General features: G+C 40.2%; 1 protein-coding gene across 1 annotated transcript in view; it reads left to right on the top strand.

Annotated features, from left to right (window-relative positions):
* The first annotated feature begins 1,539 nt into the window (after nt 1-1,539).
* The window catches only part of ANO6 (anoctamin 6), a 57,364-nt gene continuing 40,306 nt past the window's right edge, over nt 1,540-18,597 (top strand). The window contains exons 1-2 of the mRNA XM_050903252.1: nt 1,540-1,678; nt 9,494-9,570. Of these exons, the coding sequence (XP_050759209.1) occupies nt 1,540-1,678; nt 9,494-9,570 (216 nt within the window). The remainder of the gene's footprint in view (nt 1,679-9,493; nt 9,571-18,597) is intronic.

Raw genomic sequence — 18,597 nt, 5'->3', positions numbered from 1 at the left:
ATTCCAACCTGAGATTAATGCCTGAAAAGATTATCCGTCTGAAGCCTTCTGACTTAATCAGTTTATTCCATTATTTTATACTCTGACAAAGCTGGCAAGCTGTTTGACATGTATGCATTCAGTGTACAACCAAAAAGCATACCAAATATTGTTTAAAATTATAGCAGGTAGGCATGTTAATACATTCTAAAATCAAAAATGGTTTCTATATCTATATATTGCTTATTGACACGAGAGCCAAACTAATTCTTTCTGACAGCCATTTCAGCTAAAGGTGGGTAAATTGTTTAGCTTCAGAAAAAACATTTAGAATAGTCTAATTAGCAACTGAATTTCTGCAGTGATTTACAGTCAACTGGTGTCTGATGTGCAGACTGGATGCAGACAGGTTGGTTCTGGCGTGCATTGCAGCAGTGAAAACCAGGAGCCAGCGTTTGCATTTCAGCAGATTACTCTGGTTTCACAGAATTGTAACTAAAAAGTCATTAGGCGAGTGTTTGTTTTCGAAACTGAAGTTGGGGCTAGTCCAGGTCTCATTGAAATGATTTAGGATTTTTGCCACAGGTTTTGGGCAAGTGTCCCACTTTGCACTCTGAACACATAAGAACTGTTTGACAATTTGGTTACTGAGCCCCTTAAACCTTCCAACTCAGTGCCTCTTAAATATTTCGGCACTGCTATCAGCAGAATCATCTCCACAAAGTCTAATTTCTTGTTCTGTAACTGCCTGCTAATTACTTTATTATCTTTGGTGAACTACCCCGACTCTGAGCTGGCTGTTTCAGGACATGGGGTGTTAGACGCGCAATACTCTGTATTATATTCCCAACTGAATGTTTTCCTGTTTAGAGTTAGTCATGAAAGAGTATTTATTTTTGAAAGTCATACCACATGTTCCCAATCCTTTGTTTGCACAGCTGTAAGAGAAGATAACTTAATGGAAAGAATAGTCTTTCAAACAAGAAAGAATCGTCTTCCAAGACAGCCATTTCACTTCCTTTGTGATCCAACAGTGTCTGTAGCTTCATATTGGGCATGCTTGGGCGGCTGAAATTAAAACCAATGTTTTTCTTATTATGTGGCATAGATTAGGTTTTGGGTTGACGATACCTGCAGATCTGCTCTGTGTGAGTGCACAAAGAATGTAATTTATTGACAGCTTGGAAAGCCATTTTAGCATTACTAATTGTCATTGGTTTTCTCACATGCTGTAAGACTGCAGGCGACCATAAGAAGAAAACAAGACTTTCACACGGAAGGCAACTGTATAGATCTCTTATTAACTGTAAATAATAGGTTATAAAGTATAGTTTGTTATAAAAATAATTCAATTTCACTTCAAATACATAACTTTTCAGAAAGTGAAGAATATGGAGTTTAGTAGCATGTATTCTTCAAATAAGGTCTACAGGTATGAAATAAAACTAATTTAAACACATTCCCATCAAATAACTGAACTGAAAAGAATCAATGCTACTAAATGCAAGCCAATAGTATTTTGGTGGAATGAGGTGAAACCATTGACAATTTGTGATCATAATGGCTGCCCTCATATGTGAGTGGAGAAAAAGACTGTATCCCAGAGAAGAGTTAGTCTGGAAAAGTCACTTCAATCCAGACAGACCTTTAACGATCAAAAAGATTCCGATAATGATGTCTCCACCTAGCAAGGAGCAAGGTAAAAAGATCAGACCTACATTTTGGAAGAATAACCTAAGACATTCTTTTCTTAACTCTTTGTGTTTATTCATTTACTCTGTGAAGTGAAAGAAATTAGGTTAATGTATCATCCTAGCTAAGGAGGATTTGATGGGGTTTTTTTGTTTAAAATTGTTTAAATGATTAAACAAAACTATTTTACATGTGGCTTGATCTATAAGGATCAAGACCATCAAGGATATTTTACATTTAAAACTGATTTTTTTGACAAAGGAAGTAGCTCAAGGATGGCCTTGATTAATTTTGTTTTGGAGCTATGAATCTCGTTGTCTCTTTCTTTGATTCATATATTTTAAAAGGAAAATACATATTCTTGCTTTTTCAACTCTTAAACAGTTTCTTAGCTCTGAGAGTACTCCTATACAATTAACGGAACATATGAAATAAACTACAATAAAGAAATATTCTGCACCAGCAAAAGAGATTGCAGCTGTCACAAAACAGTATATCAGTTCAACAGTTTCTGTTTCCAGAAAAGTTTGACTTGTGCAATGGTTTTACTTCACTTCAGATTTCAGCAAGTATTACATATGGCTTGAATAGTTTACATTTAACTGAAAAAAATATTTGTTCTATGATCAGCTCTTAAAATATGTTGTGATCTGTTCTGATAGGCTTTTTTTAGTAATAACTATTAGATTATTTTTAAATTTTATATTTACATAATATAATTAGTATATATTAGATATAATAGTATATATTTTAATATATTAATTTTATACATATATATAATTGATATATTTATGTATAAAATCTGATATAAATTAACAGGAAGGAAAGCAATTTTTTTGTCTACTCAAAATAGCATATATTCAAAGTTTTCTTTGTGCTTAACCCCAGAGCTTGTAGTCATGTTTATAACATCATCTTCACTTTCTGGGTAAGTGTTAAGATTTGGAACATCAAAGTCTTCGCTCGGTAGGGAAACCCTTTGTATTGTCAGTTCTCCACCTTTTTGATCTTCTGGGGCATTTAAAACAACGTGGCATAAATTTGTCCCCTTCTTCCTGTCCTCCTCTCCCCAAAAGCCAGCACAGAATCATATACTTCAGTACCATAATTATTTTTGGACCAAGAGACTGAGGGCTGGACGTTCTTAAGGAAGCTGCCATCTACATAAAGTCTGTTTCAGGACAGTGGCTTTAGTGCAGTCCCCAGCTGGTATTCAGGGGTGACTCCGGATCTTTAGATTGGTTCACCTGCTAGTGATGCTCTTCCCTCATTATTATTTCCACAGTTTTGATACAGTGATTGCCATTTCTTCACATGGTACCCTGTCTTGGATATGTCAATACTCATCCTTTTTGAGAAGATGAATCTCTCTGAAACATGAGTTTTATTCTAGACAGCAGTAGTTTGTTCTTTTTTATGAAATAAGGTGAAAGTAATTTGACTTGATTAGATGATGGGCTTCAGAGTAGTTTTCATTCATTCCAGGACTCAGTTCATATCCAGTATTTTACCTCATGCCTTCTGTGGCTTCTGAGACAGTACCTGTGAGGTGGGGCTTTTTGCTTCGTTGCCTCTTGGGTGCCGTGCGTGATGGTATCACAAAACTGACCTTCTGCTAGCATGACTGCAGCCTGCCGAGATGGGGAGATACTACCACAATGCTGATCTGTTTTCTGAGGAGGTGTGTGATGCAGGATCAGCTCTACTTAGAAAGCAGTATCTGGGCAAAGCCCACCCTCTTCGGATCTTCTTGTTTATCCCAGCAGATGGGAACAATCTGACTCCATCCAGTTCTCTGAGCCTCACAGTGGCAAACCTGATACAATCTTTTCATTTGATTTTCATTAGAACAGGTAGACTTCACTAATGACTATTTTTTCTGTTCTAATGTGGTGACAGGGCTGTCAAACAAACATTTCAGGCAATGTGGCCATTCAGATAAAAATTGCATGTAAATATTTCCTGATATTTTCCAGTCAGTGAAGTATTTTGTTACTATATTAATTTTCTTCGCAATCTATTTGAGGTCTAAAAGACTGAAGTGTGTCTAACTGAGTACTTATATTTTTACATTTCTGTGTGCAGTGAATGTTGTTGTCTAAGGCACGGCTACATGAGGGCAGCGCTGTGAGCTAAGCTAGAGTGTGAGTTTGAAGCACACCATCTATTCAGTGTTCTCCTTTGGTAAATGCCTGCTACACTTTCCTCCTGTACTTTCCACTTGCATTTGCTGTGGGACAGCGTTGTGCGTGCAGCCAGGTAATGCAGATAAGTTGATGTGCCCCAGCACTGTGGTCTAGCTTTGCAACAGTTTTCTGTAAGTATACTGTAAACTTTCCTGCTTATGGAGGAGGCACTCTATGCAGCAGGCAAATCCCACTGAGGGGCAGAGCAGATATTCTTGAGCACGTCAGTTTTGTACTTAGGAGAGCACAATATTGTATTAATTTATTTTTCCTCCTGTAAGAACAGGATTTGGGACTTACACTTTTTATAACTTCTGTGAAAGTCAGTCAGTACTCTTACAAAATACTCTGAGGGAAGTGAGAGGTGATATGACATCTATAGCAAAGCAGCAATGCCTGGGGATTCCAGACATCGCTTCCTGGCTTTATATTCATGATTGCTCATAGGGTACCGTCTTCAGTGCCAGGGCTGAGATCTTGTCCTTTGCAATGTCTCACAGGTTTGTTGAGGGAAGTGAAGTACCAGGTATTATGAGTTTGGTGTTGTAAAACCTTTTTGACTTCTCAGAATAATTCTGTGCCTATTAATTTGGCTTATGTAGGTGATTTACAAGCTTAAAGAGTGCTGCTGCCCTTTTTCACCTTTGATTATTTCCATTAGAGAGGAAATTGATGATAGCCAAGAATTTCTTTGGCACAAAAAGTTTGGCAACTTCAGGCATGTTTGGCAATATCCTTGCTTATAGGGCCAAGCCCAGTGGTCTTTTCAAACATCAGCTTATCCAATATCTTTGTGGTTTTCTTGTCATTAATATTTTTTGGACAGCATATTTCTTTTCACTTCTGGATACTGCTTTTTTTCCATTCTCAGGCCTTTTAATTTACAGTCTCAAAAAAAATGTTTCATCCCTACAGCCTGTGCTTTGGGCAGCTTCTATTATTTCACTATTCAGACTCCAAGGAAAGGTTTAATTCTTCTTTATATTTATTCCAAAGGGAGAGCAGCTTCCATGCCTATCAGTGTGCCATAGCCTCTCACCTCTGCCATAGCAATAGGTAGAGATTGCTAGTAGTAATGTTCATGAAAGCCTTTAAAATCGAATTATTCAATGGGAAGATGACTGAACTTAATGAAACGATTCACCGTCAATATCAATTAACTAATGAAAAGACTGGACATTTTACATTGGCTCTCAAGGAATTTTAGGATCTTTATTCAATCCAGTTAGAAATGCTGGCCAACCTGTGAGAAAGCAAAGCTGTAGAGAAAGCTTATAAAACAAATCACTGGTAGAATCAACAGCAGGATTCATTTCCCATGGCCTGGCCCAAAGCATGGGATGTACACAGGTTATAAAGAAGCAGCATGGGATTAACATAGACTTCTTAGTACCTGTGTATAGGCATATTTGAGGTAAGGTGTGAAATGTTGACAGCGCAATTCAGTGTCCTGGATTGCAGAACGATCTCCGGGCAGCTGGAAATACCACTGATACATTGGCAGCTCAGGTACCACTCAGATGTTCTTGTAAAGTAGCATGCACAGATTCAGTACTTAAAATTTTTACAACAGCATCTTTTGTAAGGACTAGATCAAAGACCAGCTGGTATCACTGAGCAGGAACTCAAAATCTATGATTACAATTCAAAGAAATTAGATAAAATGTTCTGACAAAAGCATATGTTGCCAGGATTGCTTGAACTTGATGTATCAGTCAATTAAAATCAGAGTATACCGGCACAAATCCAGTAGCTTTCTTTGTTCCCTTACACCTTCTTTGCTTTACTTGGCTGGGTGGTAGAACATAAGCATCTACACTTGATGTGCTCTGACCCAAACATTAACAGGAGTGATAATGCTTCTGAAGAAGAAATAGGTAAGCAGAACTATTATTTTAATGTAAAATCTCAGCACAGTGGTCTTTTTTGGACATAACTATGAGAACACTATGACCAGACTTACACTCAGAGGAAACTGGGTCTGGAAAGGACCTCAAAAGCTCATCTAGGCCATCCTCCTAAGGTTCATGCCAGATTCAACTTGGCCTAGATTGTTCCAGGTTATTTAATTAATCTGTACTGAAGAATCTCTGATGTTGAAGACCTCACATGACCTCATCTGCCTTCCCAGGCAGTCTATTCTACTGTTCTCACTGTTAGAAAGTTTTTCTTAATGTCCAGCCCCAGACTTTTGTGCTGCAATTTTCTTTCTTGTCCTCCATACTTAAAAATGACTTTACTATAATGCTGGAGGGGAGGTGGGAGAAATAAATGAAGTGATTTTAGGGGTAGGCAAAGCATTTTGTGTAGGTGCAGCTTTTTCTGGCAAAGCTGAATTTTTGCAGGTACCATTTTTGTATTTCTTAGAGACTAAAATGGTGTCGTCCAGCTAAAAACTGCACAAATTGGCACACCTGTCCTTGCAAACCACTGCCAGAACAATTTTATCTAAGTAAACATTCAGGTAGTGTCAAGGCTTTGTATTTTTGGCTTCACACAAACATTAATCTGTATTTAATTTGAGAGAAGTTCTGGGCTAATGTCCCATAAGAAGTGAGAGTGGCAGGTCCCTTTTGCACGAGTCCTTTCATTGGACCAATGGCCCAGGGACTGTGTTGAGTGGTATTTAAAGTAAAAATGTGTTAAGATGCTAAATGTTGATAAAATGATAAAGTGTGCATGACACTCACCATGTCGTGGGGAAGATATGCTGGCCAGAGACACTGAGGCAGAAGCAAATTGTACTCATGTATAAATTTCTCCAGAGGGTATTCCTGGCCACCCCCAGATCCATCAGGATTTGGAAGAACTGGAGTTATCCTTCCTGCGGTGAATGCCACGTTTCCCCCTTCTCTTCAGTTCTAGTTGAAGGGATTTCTAGACAGCACTGACGAGGGGTGTGTAGTTACGCATCGTGAGGTCTTAGCAAGAAGGCCATTTTAACTCATGATTCTCGTTACTGCAGTTCAGCAGCTGGCAGAAGTCTTCGTGTCTGTGTCCACATGTGCTTGTTTCATGTAATGGCACACAGAGTTTCAGAGCGGATGTTTATATTTCAAAGCAGGATGCTTATATTTCTCCTTCACTCTGCCCATTATATGTGGGCAGAAACATTCCCTCTTCTGTGGGTTTTCAGAAGCACTTTGTATCTGGATATCTTTGTGTCCAGATAGAGAATAAAGAATGCCCTAAGGAATGTAGGGTGATGCCCTGACACCGACATCAAGAATATGTATTTGCCCTTCTCACACTAGTCTGAGCTAAACCCATTAAAATATAATGATGCGCATATGCAGCAATCTTGCAGTAGCTGTTGAGATATGCTCATGTTTTCTGAGCCTCATATTATGGTCTCACCATGCGACGTTTGTGTGCTGCACTACTCCACTTTTTCCTGCTCTTTTTTTTAAATGCTGAGAAACATTTCTAAAGATGTTAATGTTTTTGAGAGCTCACACACTTTGATTACTCAACTGGGCCAGCCTTTGGGTTATGACTCAAATGTTTCTGAAGCGATGTTGATGGAAAAATTCATGGACTTGCTGTTGTCTCCTCCCTAGAGTATACACTATCACCACAGTGAAGATCTGGAAACTGACAGCCCAACATCTGGAACAAAGTCCCTACCAAACTCTATGAAAGAGTATTTAAACCAGAGAATTCAGCTGCTTAGAGGCCATGGGAGAATTCTGTTAATTTGTAAAGAGTGGTCTTGTTGTGCTCTAAGTGTTTTGACATATCTTCAGCTGGTATAAATGAGCATCATCAGTGGAAAGAAAGCTTAAAAATTCTTGAGAATTTGGCCATATATCAATGAAGTTTTTAAGCCAAAAACCCTCCAAAACCCAGGCATATCAGTTTATGTTTGTCCTGACATCGTATCTAATGGGTGTTTAGCTATCCTAAGAGTACTATAGATTAGATTATTTTAGAGTTGAGGATTTTCTTTTAGTATTATAGTATTTTTTGATAAGCTGAAGCTATCCTTTCCAGACAACACTGACATTTAGGTACCATTGATATTCATGAGCCTTTCCTCACTGCAGGACAGACTTAGCTAAGACACCTCTCTCTTTTAAGGATCTAAAAATAACCCATGGGGTCCATCTGCCTGCCATGCATAGGCAGAAAGCAGCCTTCTCCCTTCAGCTGCTTGATGTTATCTTCAGCCTCAGGATGTTACCTGACTTCTTCTTAAGACTGAAAAATGTTTGTTAAGAAACTAAAACCAATACCTTGCAGCAATTGTAGAGCTTCTGTAACTTATTTCCAGCAGCTTTATTAGGATGAATTTGTGTGTTATCCAGTAGTTGATCTGGTGGGCAGTTTTCCCAGTGTGCTTGATAATGGTATCATGGAGTAGCATACTTCACAAGATCATTTTTATTTTATGCTGTATTTTCAGGAAACCAGTTAGCAGGTTGTTGGTTTTTAACAGGTATTGGGGAAATGGGTGAGGAGTAACTGGGGCATCAATACACATTGAACTTGTAGGTGTGTGTCGTGGTTTAACCCCAGTCAGAAGCCAAGCACCACACAGCCGCTCCCTCGCTCCCCGTCCCCCTCCCCCTGCTCCCGGTGGGATGGGGAGGACAATCGGGAAAGAAGGCAGAACTCGTGGGTTGAGATAAGAACAGTTTAATAACTAAAGTAAAATATAAAATTAACAATAATAATAATGAAATGTACTAATACTAATACTAATAATAGTAATGAAAAGGAATATAACAAAAAAAAGGGGAGGGGGGAAGGAAAAAAAAAACAAACCCAGTGATGCACAATGCGATTGCTCACCACCCGCTGACCGATGCCAGAGCCGCGATCCACGCCTCCCGGCCAACTCCCCCCTGTTTATATACTGGGCATGATGTTCCATGGTATGGAATATCCCTTTGGCTAGTTCAGGTCAGCTGCCCGGCTCTGCTCCCTCCCAGCTTCTTGCACACCTGCTTGCTGGCAGAGCATGGGAAACTGGAAAGTCCTTGGCTTAAGATAAGCGCTACTTAGCAACAACTAAAACATCGGAGTGTTATCAACATCATTCTCACACTAAATCCAAAACCCAGCACTGTACCAGCTACTAAGAAGAGAGTTAACTCTGTCCCAGCTGAAACCAGGACAGTGTGTTATTAGGTTATGTGAAAATCATTCCTGCTATAGAGTGAGTGTTACAGCATCACTGCCTGTATCACACCCATTCCAGGATTTCTGCAGAATTCCCTGGTACTGTTACTTGTTACTGCCTGACAAGTACAGTCAGCATGAGCTAGGGTTATTTGTGCAGGTGGAGCCAGTTCTGGTACCCTTATTCATTGAAAGATAAACGTAACTACTGCTAGAGTGTAGATAGAGTTTCTGAAACACTAAATAACACATACTAGCAAAGGGATGCTTTGCATCACTGTAGCTCGGTCAGGATGCTCTCCTAGCATTAGCTTGTCATCCTGGTGAAATTTATGTTTTGCTCTCTTGCCATCTGCTGATTATAACTGAATTGTGAGACACAAACATTCTGTTTCTGAAACACTAAATAAGTGCAATAAAGTGGCTTCTCCACAAATCATTAATAAAATTTAAAAAACCCAACCTACCACATAAAATGCTAAAATGTTTTAATTTTTTATGTTTATTTTTAGTCTTGGAACTGAACCAGGTGATTATTCCCACTTATGGAACTGTGCCGGATCAGCAAAACCTTCATACTCCTGAATGGGTGGGTACTTCTTTACTTTAACTATGACTACCTGTAATTTTTTCTCGTATAGATATGCAGCGGTCAGTAGCTGCTCCAGAAGACTAGCATTCCTTTGCATTTGCAGCACATGCAGTTCATCTGTGTGACTGAATTTGAGTTGCTGTCTCTGTTTCCCTAGAGGTACCTGAAGTCATTGACTCAGATGTGGAAGTGCAGGTTGACACAGGCACTGGACTCAATTAAAACTGAGTTCACTATAAACTGATACACACACACCCCTCCTTTCTATATATAATTTTGTGCACACATGTATAGGATTTCTCTGTGTGTATACAAGGATAAATAGTTATGAACACACCCTGCATATAAACACACATACCCTATAAATTCATGCACACCCAGGTAATAGTTGGCCGACGTGTGAGTTCAGGATTCATTTTTACAGAAAGCTTGGAGACACCAAGAAATTCCTTACTCCAATCAGAGATTGAAGTGGCAAGAAGGAAAAAGACCTGGATGTGTCCATTCCCTTTATCCAAAGTTCAAGTTCCCCAGCTCGCCTGATGTTTTCTGCAGCTAACAGGCTTCTGGCTCTAGCTCAAGATACCCTGCCTCAGTTCTCATTTATCTCTAAGGGCTGGCCAGTTGACCCCAACAAGCCCTGCCATGGCACATGCTTTGCCAACCTGATGCCCAATTGGCATGCTGATAAGTCCAATTTTATTTTTTCCCCTAGAATGGTACAAGTATGGTCTGCAGTTGCACAAGGAGATAGCTATAAGCCTGGATTTAAAAAGGTGTAAAATTATATGCTTATCCTAAAGCTAATAGAGCGACTCCATATAAACAAAAAAAAAAGCCTGTTCTGTGTTTTGTTACTCTAATGGCAGAGGTTAGTGTCACTGGCTTTGGGTGTGTATAGGTTGTCTTTTCTAGTCAAGCTACCTCTACAAGTGGACCAGTGTTACAGGAGAACAAGGCGTAAAGAAACAGGTTCAACAGTGTCAAGAATTGCTCGTTGGACCAATTAATTTTGAGCACCTAAGAGCTTCATGAAGGTTTTCACATAGAGAAGTCATTCAAGAAAGTACTGTAATGGTGCCACCAAGTAATGAGAGCTGGAGCTGGTTCCCAGTCAGCCCTGTCCAAGGCATTGACATTTAAACTATCAGCTGTTTACAAATAACTGAACCTGCCTATGTGTTTCTTTATCGCTGTCTACTAGATCCTACTCCAGGAATGACAGCCTGCTACCGCTGCTACCGGTTATCCCTTTAGCTTGCACAGAGGAGGTCTGTTATGACTGTGGAGGTCCAGGTCCTGCTGACTTCTCTGCCTATAAGGAAATATGTTGTTTTCTTTATATGACTAGGAGAACATACAACACAATGAAAAATGAGCTAAAACGTTAAAAGATGCAAATCAAGCATTCAAATTCAGGGGGTTGAACTAAGCCTGCCCTGTCTTACATGTAGATATTACGACTGGAGCTGTTTAGATAATTTACTTTTCAGCCTGGCCACCAAACTGAAAGCTATTTTGATTCATGTCAAACTGAAATGGGAAACAGAATCATAAAAGAAAGAGACAAAGGATTTCCGTGGTGGTAGTGCATTTCGAAAACAGTGTAAATGAAGGGATAGATTCAGTCTTCATTGCACCAAGGTGCACCAGAGCCTTGGGGAGCTGCTCTAGCAGCTTAGCTGGCAAAGTACTTGTCGTAGGTATGGGTCAGGGGGGTTTGTTGTTGCCTCTGCTGTAGGAAACAAATACCCAAAGTACCAGGAAATTAGTTTCCTTCTGGGAGCTGGATACCCTCGCCTCCCCTGCCCCTGCCCCAGCGTTTTGCGGCAGGGTGTTCTTTGTTTGAAGCTGCTTCAGTCTCTGGAAAAATATTTAAACATTTTTTGGAGCATGAGGTTGAGCCAAGAGCTTCCATTTCCCAGCCGAGTGCCCTGACTAGGTTGTTATAAAAATCCTTCTTAGACTCTCCTTGTGGTTCAATGAAGCTTTTTTTTATGTATTTATATGAAGTGAAATAGCATCAAAACAGCTGGAATGTCATATACCTTGTGGTTAGAAGTCTCCTCCGAGCAGTCTTGGTAGAATTTATTTTTATTTCTACTGAAAATCGACTGTCAAAATCAATTTTTATTTTTGGTTACTCATGTTTACCAGCAGTTGTATTTTCTGCTCAGCTTTAGCAGCATCTTTTCTGCACTGCTCCTTCCATGTCAGGTCCTCCTGGTCAGCCACTGGGCCGTTTCAGTGGGTTGGAGGGGTCAGAAAGATAAAATTGAGGTCTACTGAGCCTGTCTTTGAAATGGATGAGTGCTAATTGTAGCTAGAAATGGAAACTGAATAGGAAGCCTAACCTTAAAATGATTGAATAGAAGGGAAGTACTGTGCCTTTTGTCTAAACTTAGATCATGCTTTGCAGCTGGAAGTATTCTGGAAATTTGATTTGATTTTGCAAGTTGTCCTGGAGTAGCCAAAACTGAGTGAGTTATTGGCTAATAAAAATGGTCCTGTTCTTCTCATGATGCTGTCTCTAATTAGCGAATCACATGCTAAGTTTGCCGCAAGATCCCTGCCTCATTTGGCACGAGTAGGACATTAATCTCCAGAAAGCCCAAATTCTGTGAGGATGTTGTTTGTAGTACTTCAGCAAGGTGTAAATGTAGCAGGAAATTGCAGGGAAGGAATGAAAGGCTGTGACAACTAGAGAAACTGAGGTCAGTCCTAGATAATTGGATTTTATCCCTGCTCCTGCTGCAGGGTTTCTGTGCAAGAGTTGCAAAGTCATGTCCAGCTTTTGTTTATTTCCTGAGTGTGAAAGGGGAACATCTGTGGCCCTGTTTGCATTAGTTCAAAATAGTCACATACGGACCTGAAAGTGAATGTATTGCTCTTTGAAGAGAGAGAATTGCTGAGCTCTCTGGAAAGATGTCACTGTCCTGGTGTCTCAAGCTGGAACTCCAAATTTAGGAGACAGTCAACAGGTTTTGGCATTGATCTCTAGATGCCTTATGTGATCACCGTTAAAATGAGGGTTATACTGTTACTTTCTCTCCTGGGGGATCTTGTAAAATTATATTTCTCAACATTTGTAGAACATCATTGAGATTCTATGAGGAGAGTACCACAGGCATATCAGGAGGAAATCCCTATTTTAAGCGTTTGGGCTATTTAGATGAGGTGTAACAAAAAAGACATTGAATAAAAAAGATAATAAGGAGTATTCCATAACTACTACAAGGAGGGTAGAAGTATGGCATGTGGTTGTGCAACTAAGTCATGTATTGTAAACAGTATGTACAAGGAAGACAAAACTGCACAGACAGCATTAATTCAAGCCTTTTTCACCTCTCAGATGTTTCATTTTGCAGTCTTATCTGCTTTATAGGTAGATAGTTTGAATTTGGATGTAACAGTAAGATTTTTTTTGAGAGTCAACATCTACAGAGGGGAGGATAACTTCTTCAAATTGTCTATTACTGCTGCCCCTCAAATACAATTTCTGCAGCGAGAAGGCTTCCGGGAACTCCGAAAGAGTGAATTTCCCAGCTCCTGCATCCCAAGAAAGATGAGAGGTGCTGAAAAGCAGGTTTTCAGCAGAGTACTGCCTTCACCTTTCTTTAAAAGTAAGGCCGTTTGGTCTCTCTCTAATCAGGAGTGACTGGAATTCCTTCTGCAGCCAGCAGCGACCTGACGCTCAGACAGGAAGTCAAGTGGGTGTCTGGTCCAAACTTAGCTCAGGGGACAAGGCATCCCGATGCCTGGCCGGTTACCAACTGCTTTCTGCTGACAGAAATGTATGACTGTAATGATGCCCCGTATTTTTCTACTTTGTCTTTAGTCTCAGTTTATTTCAGTTCGTTACACAGCAAAAATTTCTTTGCATGTTGAGGAAATGAAAAAAAACCCACCTTCTTCTGATTAAGTGCTTGCTAATAGTCTCATTGTTGCTAAAAACAGAACTAAAACAGTTCTCTGTTGTTATTAGCAAATATGAGTCACAAGGAAAAATGTTAAAGGCACAACAGTTTTATGGCCCTATGGAGACAGACCAACATTAGTGTGATACGCAAGTAAACTTATATCTTCCGGAAGTATCTTATATATTATATATATCTTATATCTTCCAGAAGTAAATGCTGGTGTTGGTCTTAATGTCAGAAATTTGCCTTTATTGGTCACTCAGAACATAAAGTAATAAAAGATCTTGTTATATAGCCATGATAGTAAGAAGAACTTTATATTTCTGTAACATTTTCTTCAGATGATCTCAAAGCACTTTACAAATAATTATGTTTCATGATATGGTAATGTATCCTGGTAATATAATTTGTTTCCTTTTTATTTACTTGATTTGAAGTTTCCTGAGGCCTGTAGAGAGAAATAACTGTGCTCCTAAACAGGCACTCCGAAATTTTCACCTACGTAAAACCCACAACTGAAGTGTAACCTGCGGGTCCCCCACAAGACTGTTGCTGTGCTCCGGTGGCAGCATTTTTTGCAGGTGTGTGTCAGCAGAGGCGATGTTACACAGGCTCTGCTCTGCTCTCTTGTTTCCCAGTACTGATTTATTCCCTGGCATGCTGCAGGAAGCTGTTTTGAAGCATATTTGAAAATTATGTGAGGTTGCAGAGAAGTAGTTTATCCCTCCAGTAATGATTACACTTGGTGCTATTGAAAGGCTCATGCGGACAAAATAAAGCACTTTTATCCCTCCAGTTAGATAAGTCACTCCTGCAGAATCTCTTGTTATTTAAAAAAAATCAGCTTACAATACTGTGCTTGTTCAGGGTTTAGTGAACAATAAATAACTGCAATTCCTGTGCACATATTTTTCTACATGCTTGTCTCTGTGCTGCCCTTCCCGCCATTATCCCCACTGAATGTTTAACAATATAATGCCCAGAGAAGCCTGGAAAAGTGAAGACAGGTTTCTTTGTAACGCCATCATTTTTCCTCCCCTGACATGGAGCATCGCTATTGCTGAAGGGAGCTTTCCACTAGCATGGTCTCCCTTCATCTTCTGCTGCAGGCGTCACATGTAGCCATGACTACAGGAACGGTCTCAAGAGCAAGACACGGCAACTCCCCTTAGATACCGGCAAGCCTGATTATACGTGCGGAGGAGCACACGGTAGTCTCCCTCCTGAGGAGCTCTGAGTCAAGGGGCTGAGGGTTAGTTAGTTAGTTAGTTCCATGACGCGGTCACTTGAAGTCAAACCAGTTACCTCAGCCTTTACAACCCTGTGTGGAGGGGCAAGCTTGTCTTCATGTCCCACTTGTCCCTTCTCCAAGTGCCACTCTGTCCCGGGGGCTGGGAGAGCAGATGCTGTTTACCGACGACTGCTTGTGCTGGATTAGCAAAGAGCGCAGGAAGCTCCTTATTCCTTTGCCGAGGTGGCCGCGGCGGGCCGGAGTCGGGGAGGATGAAGAGAAGGTGTGTAAGCGAGGGGGTGTGCATGGCAGAGGGCTGTTCAGGGCTGGCCGGGGACCTGCAGTGTGATTGCATCAGTGCAGCACTTCCCAGCTCTGGCAGGATCCCACCAGCTGTGTGTGTGTCCACTGATAGTGAGGACCCGAGCAGTGGGTCTGCAGAACAAGGCTTTTGGTGCTGAGGAGGTGGTGTCTGCATTATACACATTTCTGGGCTTTTTGTTACCACAGACTACCTCCAGTCTCATTCCTTGGAGTGAAGAGCCGCTGATGCTCACCTGATCTGACCCTGCTCTGAACTGAAATGCAGAGGTACATCCACATGAATGTGGCCATGCTGCCTCTAGGCTAGCCCACATAGGTGTGACCTAAGTGTTCCAAAAAGCTCTATCCACAGCCAGGCCCTCCTCTCCTTTGGATTCCTTCTGTTAGTAAAGCAGCTAATAGTTCCCCATCTCTCAGTGGTAGGCAAGCGGTTGATTGTACAGCACTTGGAGAGTTCAGAAGCGCTGCGGAGTAAGTGCTAAATATAATTAGTATTTTACAGCTAAATGTATTACATTTTTTTATTTATTAATGAAGTTAATCAATATTAACCTGCTGTCCACTAGGGTATTATTTAACATTAGAGTGCACAACCGATTGCCTCTGTCAGTACTTAAAATGTGATTATGCTGAGGCTAAGAAAATTAGAAAGTGCAGTAAATAGACCCCACGTTTGTTTCTTCCAACACAAAGAGGTATCAATGGGCCTGTTCATTATTTTGGGTTATAATTTGCTACTGATACTTGAGGAAAATTATGTATTGGAATTTCAACCCCATTAACTTATGTGTCTATGCACACAAGCTTGTGTGCATTTGTATGATAATAACATTTGTAATACTGTCAAATAATATTACATATTTTTTAAAAAACAAACATTGTCTCAAAGGAATTATTAACCATAGAGTACAGCACATCTTTTTGGTTTCCAGTCTTGGTTTTCCCCTGGTAATTATATTGAATAATATACGATTTTTCATTACAAACTATCCAGTAGGGATTACAAGATACAGCACACATCTCAGTTAATGTGGCTGTTGGAACCTTAACTATTACAGTACCATTTGCATTTTACTTCTTACTTTTAATTGAGCAACATTTAATGTTACATTACAATTCGTCTGTGTGGGTCTTAATCTTGATCTCTTAAGTATTCAAGCTTAATGAGTCAATTCTTTATTATTTTATTGATATATAAAATGTCTATGGATAGGTCAATTGAACAATGCCCTCGTGATTAAAAGCAATAGAGATTACATTTAAGAAGTTACCTTCATAAGTATGAACTTCTGTGTATCTGGATTCCTGCAGTCCAATATTGATTAATCTTTCAGCTATATTCCATTATATATATGCATAGTTTGAGAGATATACATAGAGAGAGAAGGGTGTATGCATATGGTAACATGTATATACTCATGTGAATGAAACCATGTGTAAGTAAATTCATGAGTCAGAATACTGATTAACAGGCAGTCTTTGCATCTGGTTATTGACAATCCAGTTAAGCCAGTTATCGCTAAGTTACATACTAGTTTTATAAGCTTAAAGGAGACTATGTTTAAAGGAAAATTATTTAAATGGTGAAGTTATGCAATCACAAATTATGATCAAAACTTGTTAGATCAAAACTTGATCTGATGTTTGCTGTCTGCCATTTCTTTCTTTTCTATCCTGTGGATAGGTCATACAGGAAAAAGAGCTGAAAGCTGTGGTGAAAAAAACTCAAAGCTATTATGACTTTTATGCTTTCAAAATTGCTTGAATTTCACAACTAAACTCTGTTTCTTTAAACAGAGGTTATTATAATGCTGTTTCTAAGATTCAAAAGACGAAGAAGCCCAATTAAAAAACCTTGTGGTTTATGCAGTGGCAACACTTCCCCTCCTTATTCATGATCACAAGGTTTGGGCTCTGTGTTTCCAGCATTGCAACACGGAGCAATTTTAGCCCTGGCCAGAGCCTGCTGGGGTCCCGGGGGGGAGCTGAGGCTGCAGGGCTGGGCTCTGTGCCTGGCTGGGCTCAGCTCCCCGCTCCCTCTCTTCTGCTGCTGCCCCAGCACCTCCCAAGCTGTCTCCCAACAGAGACTGTTGTCTGTTGTCAATGCTTTCCTCCCGATGGGAATCTAGTCAACATGAAATCATCATGATTATGTTTTAAATGAGACTGGAAATGGTCGCAGCAGGGCTACATTTTACACCCGTGGCTAGTCCTTAGCAGGAGGAAAACTTGTCAGGGTCAGGTCTGATATTGCTTGATGGGATTATGCCAACTCTAGCTCTCAAGAATTTAGAAATTCACATCTGTGACTTGCTTTGGGTGATAGAGATACTCAGTGTCACTGTGGTCTGGTGATGCCATCTGAAAGTTTAAAGCATTTTTTTTCCTAAAACTTTATTCACAGTGTGCAGTTGTATGTTGATTTGGTGACTGCCTAGGTAGTTTCTGAATTCTAGGCCAGGTTGTGAAACTAACACAGAATATATGTGTATATTGGCCGTATGTCAGCATATATATATATGTGCATGTATGTATGTCAGCAGCTGCTTGCTGTCAGGTTTGTCACAAATCTCTAGGCACAGGTGGGATTCAAAGAGAACTGTTCTAACCAAGAATCTGCTCAGACTGTTTGAAGCAACTAAGTTAACAGGACCTCTTTGCAGCAGATCCTAGGCTTCCCACATACAACGTAAAAAAATAGTGAGTTTAAACTCCCCTGAGTTTATTTAAAATATGGAAATTTTGTTGTAATTACGGGGAGACACATCTTGGTCGACTATTTTGTCTCGGCCAGTAAACAGTAGCAGAATAGTCTACAGGGAGAGGTTTAGAATAAAACTCCTGGGAAATTTTGTTTTGGAAACACTGATACATGTGGTTCCTAAAACACTGTATGCTCCCTGGAACTGGGGTGCTCCTGACTGAAGACTGGCATTCTTCTCACTTTTATCACAGTTGAACAACCATTTCAGTCTGAACTTAAGGGGTCTCTGACACCATAACCACATCTCCATGTGCCTTTCTGTGGACCAGACGTCCCAGAGCTCCCAAAACTGGACCTGGCATCGCTCATGAAGTTTGGTCTGCACTGACAGGGAAATTTCAGAGATAGGGCATCTGGGAATCTTTTCTGTGTCCCTAAAGGCACAGCATGTTCAAGAGATTATTCCAGGTCGTTTTGCGTGGCCTGATCCTGCCCTGGGCCACCCTGCACGCCCAGCCATCTGGAAGCCAAGGCTCCTCTGTGGTTCTGTATGGGAGTCTTGCCAGCTTTGGAGATCTTACCATCTCTAGTGCAATGCTGAGTCCCATTTCAGACATTTGATATCTATCAACTTCAGTGGCACTGCCCTCATTAACACCATGGATGGATTTGGCCAAGTACCTGAGAGTTTGGTGCTCATTACATGATGATTCTGATGATAACATTACAGCTCTATATTACCTGAAAGGAGGAGTTGTTACATGTGATAGTACCCTCAGAGTACTCTAAGAAACTACAAAATCATTACTTGATGATTCAGATTCCCCCATCATCAATATGTCTGT

Source organism: Gymnogyps californianus, chromosome 1 (genome assembly GCF_018139145.2).
Source record: "Gymnogyps californianus isolate 813 chromosome 1, ASM1813914v2, whole genome shotgun sequence".
Taxonomy (NCBI): Eukaryota; Metazoa; Chordata; class Aves; order Accipitriformes; family Cathartidae; genus Gymnogyps; species Gymnogyps californianus.
The sequence above is the reverse complement of the archived record's forward strand: the minus strand, read 5'-3'. Positions and strand labels throughout refer to the sequence as shown.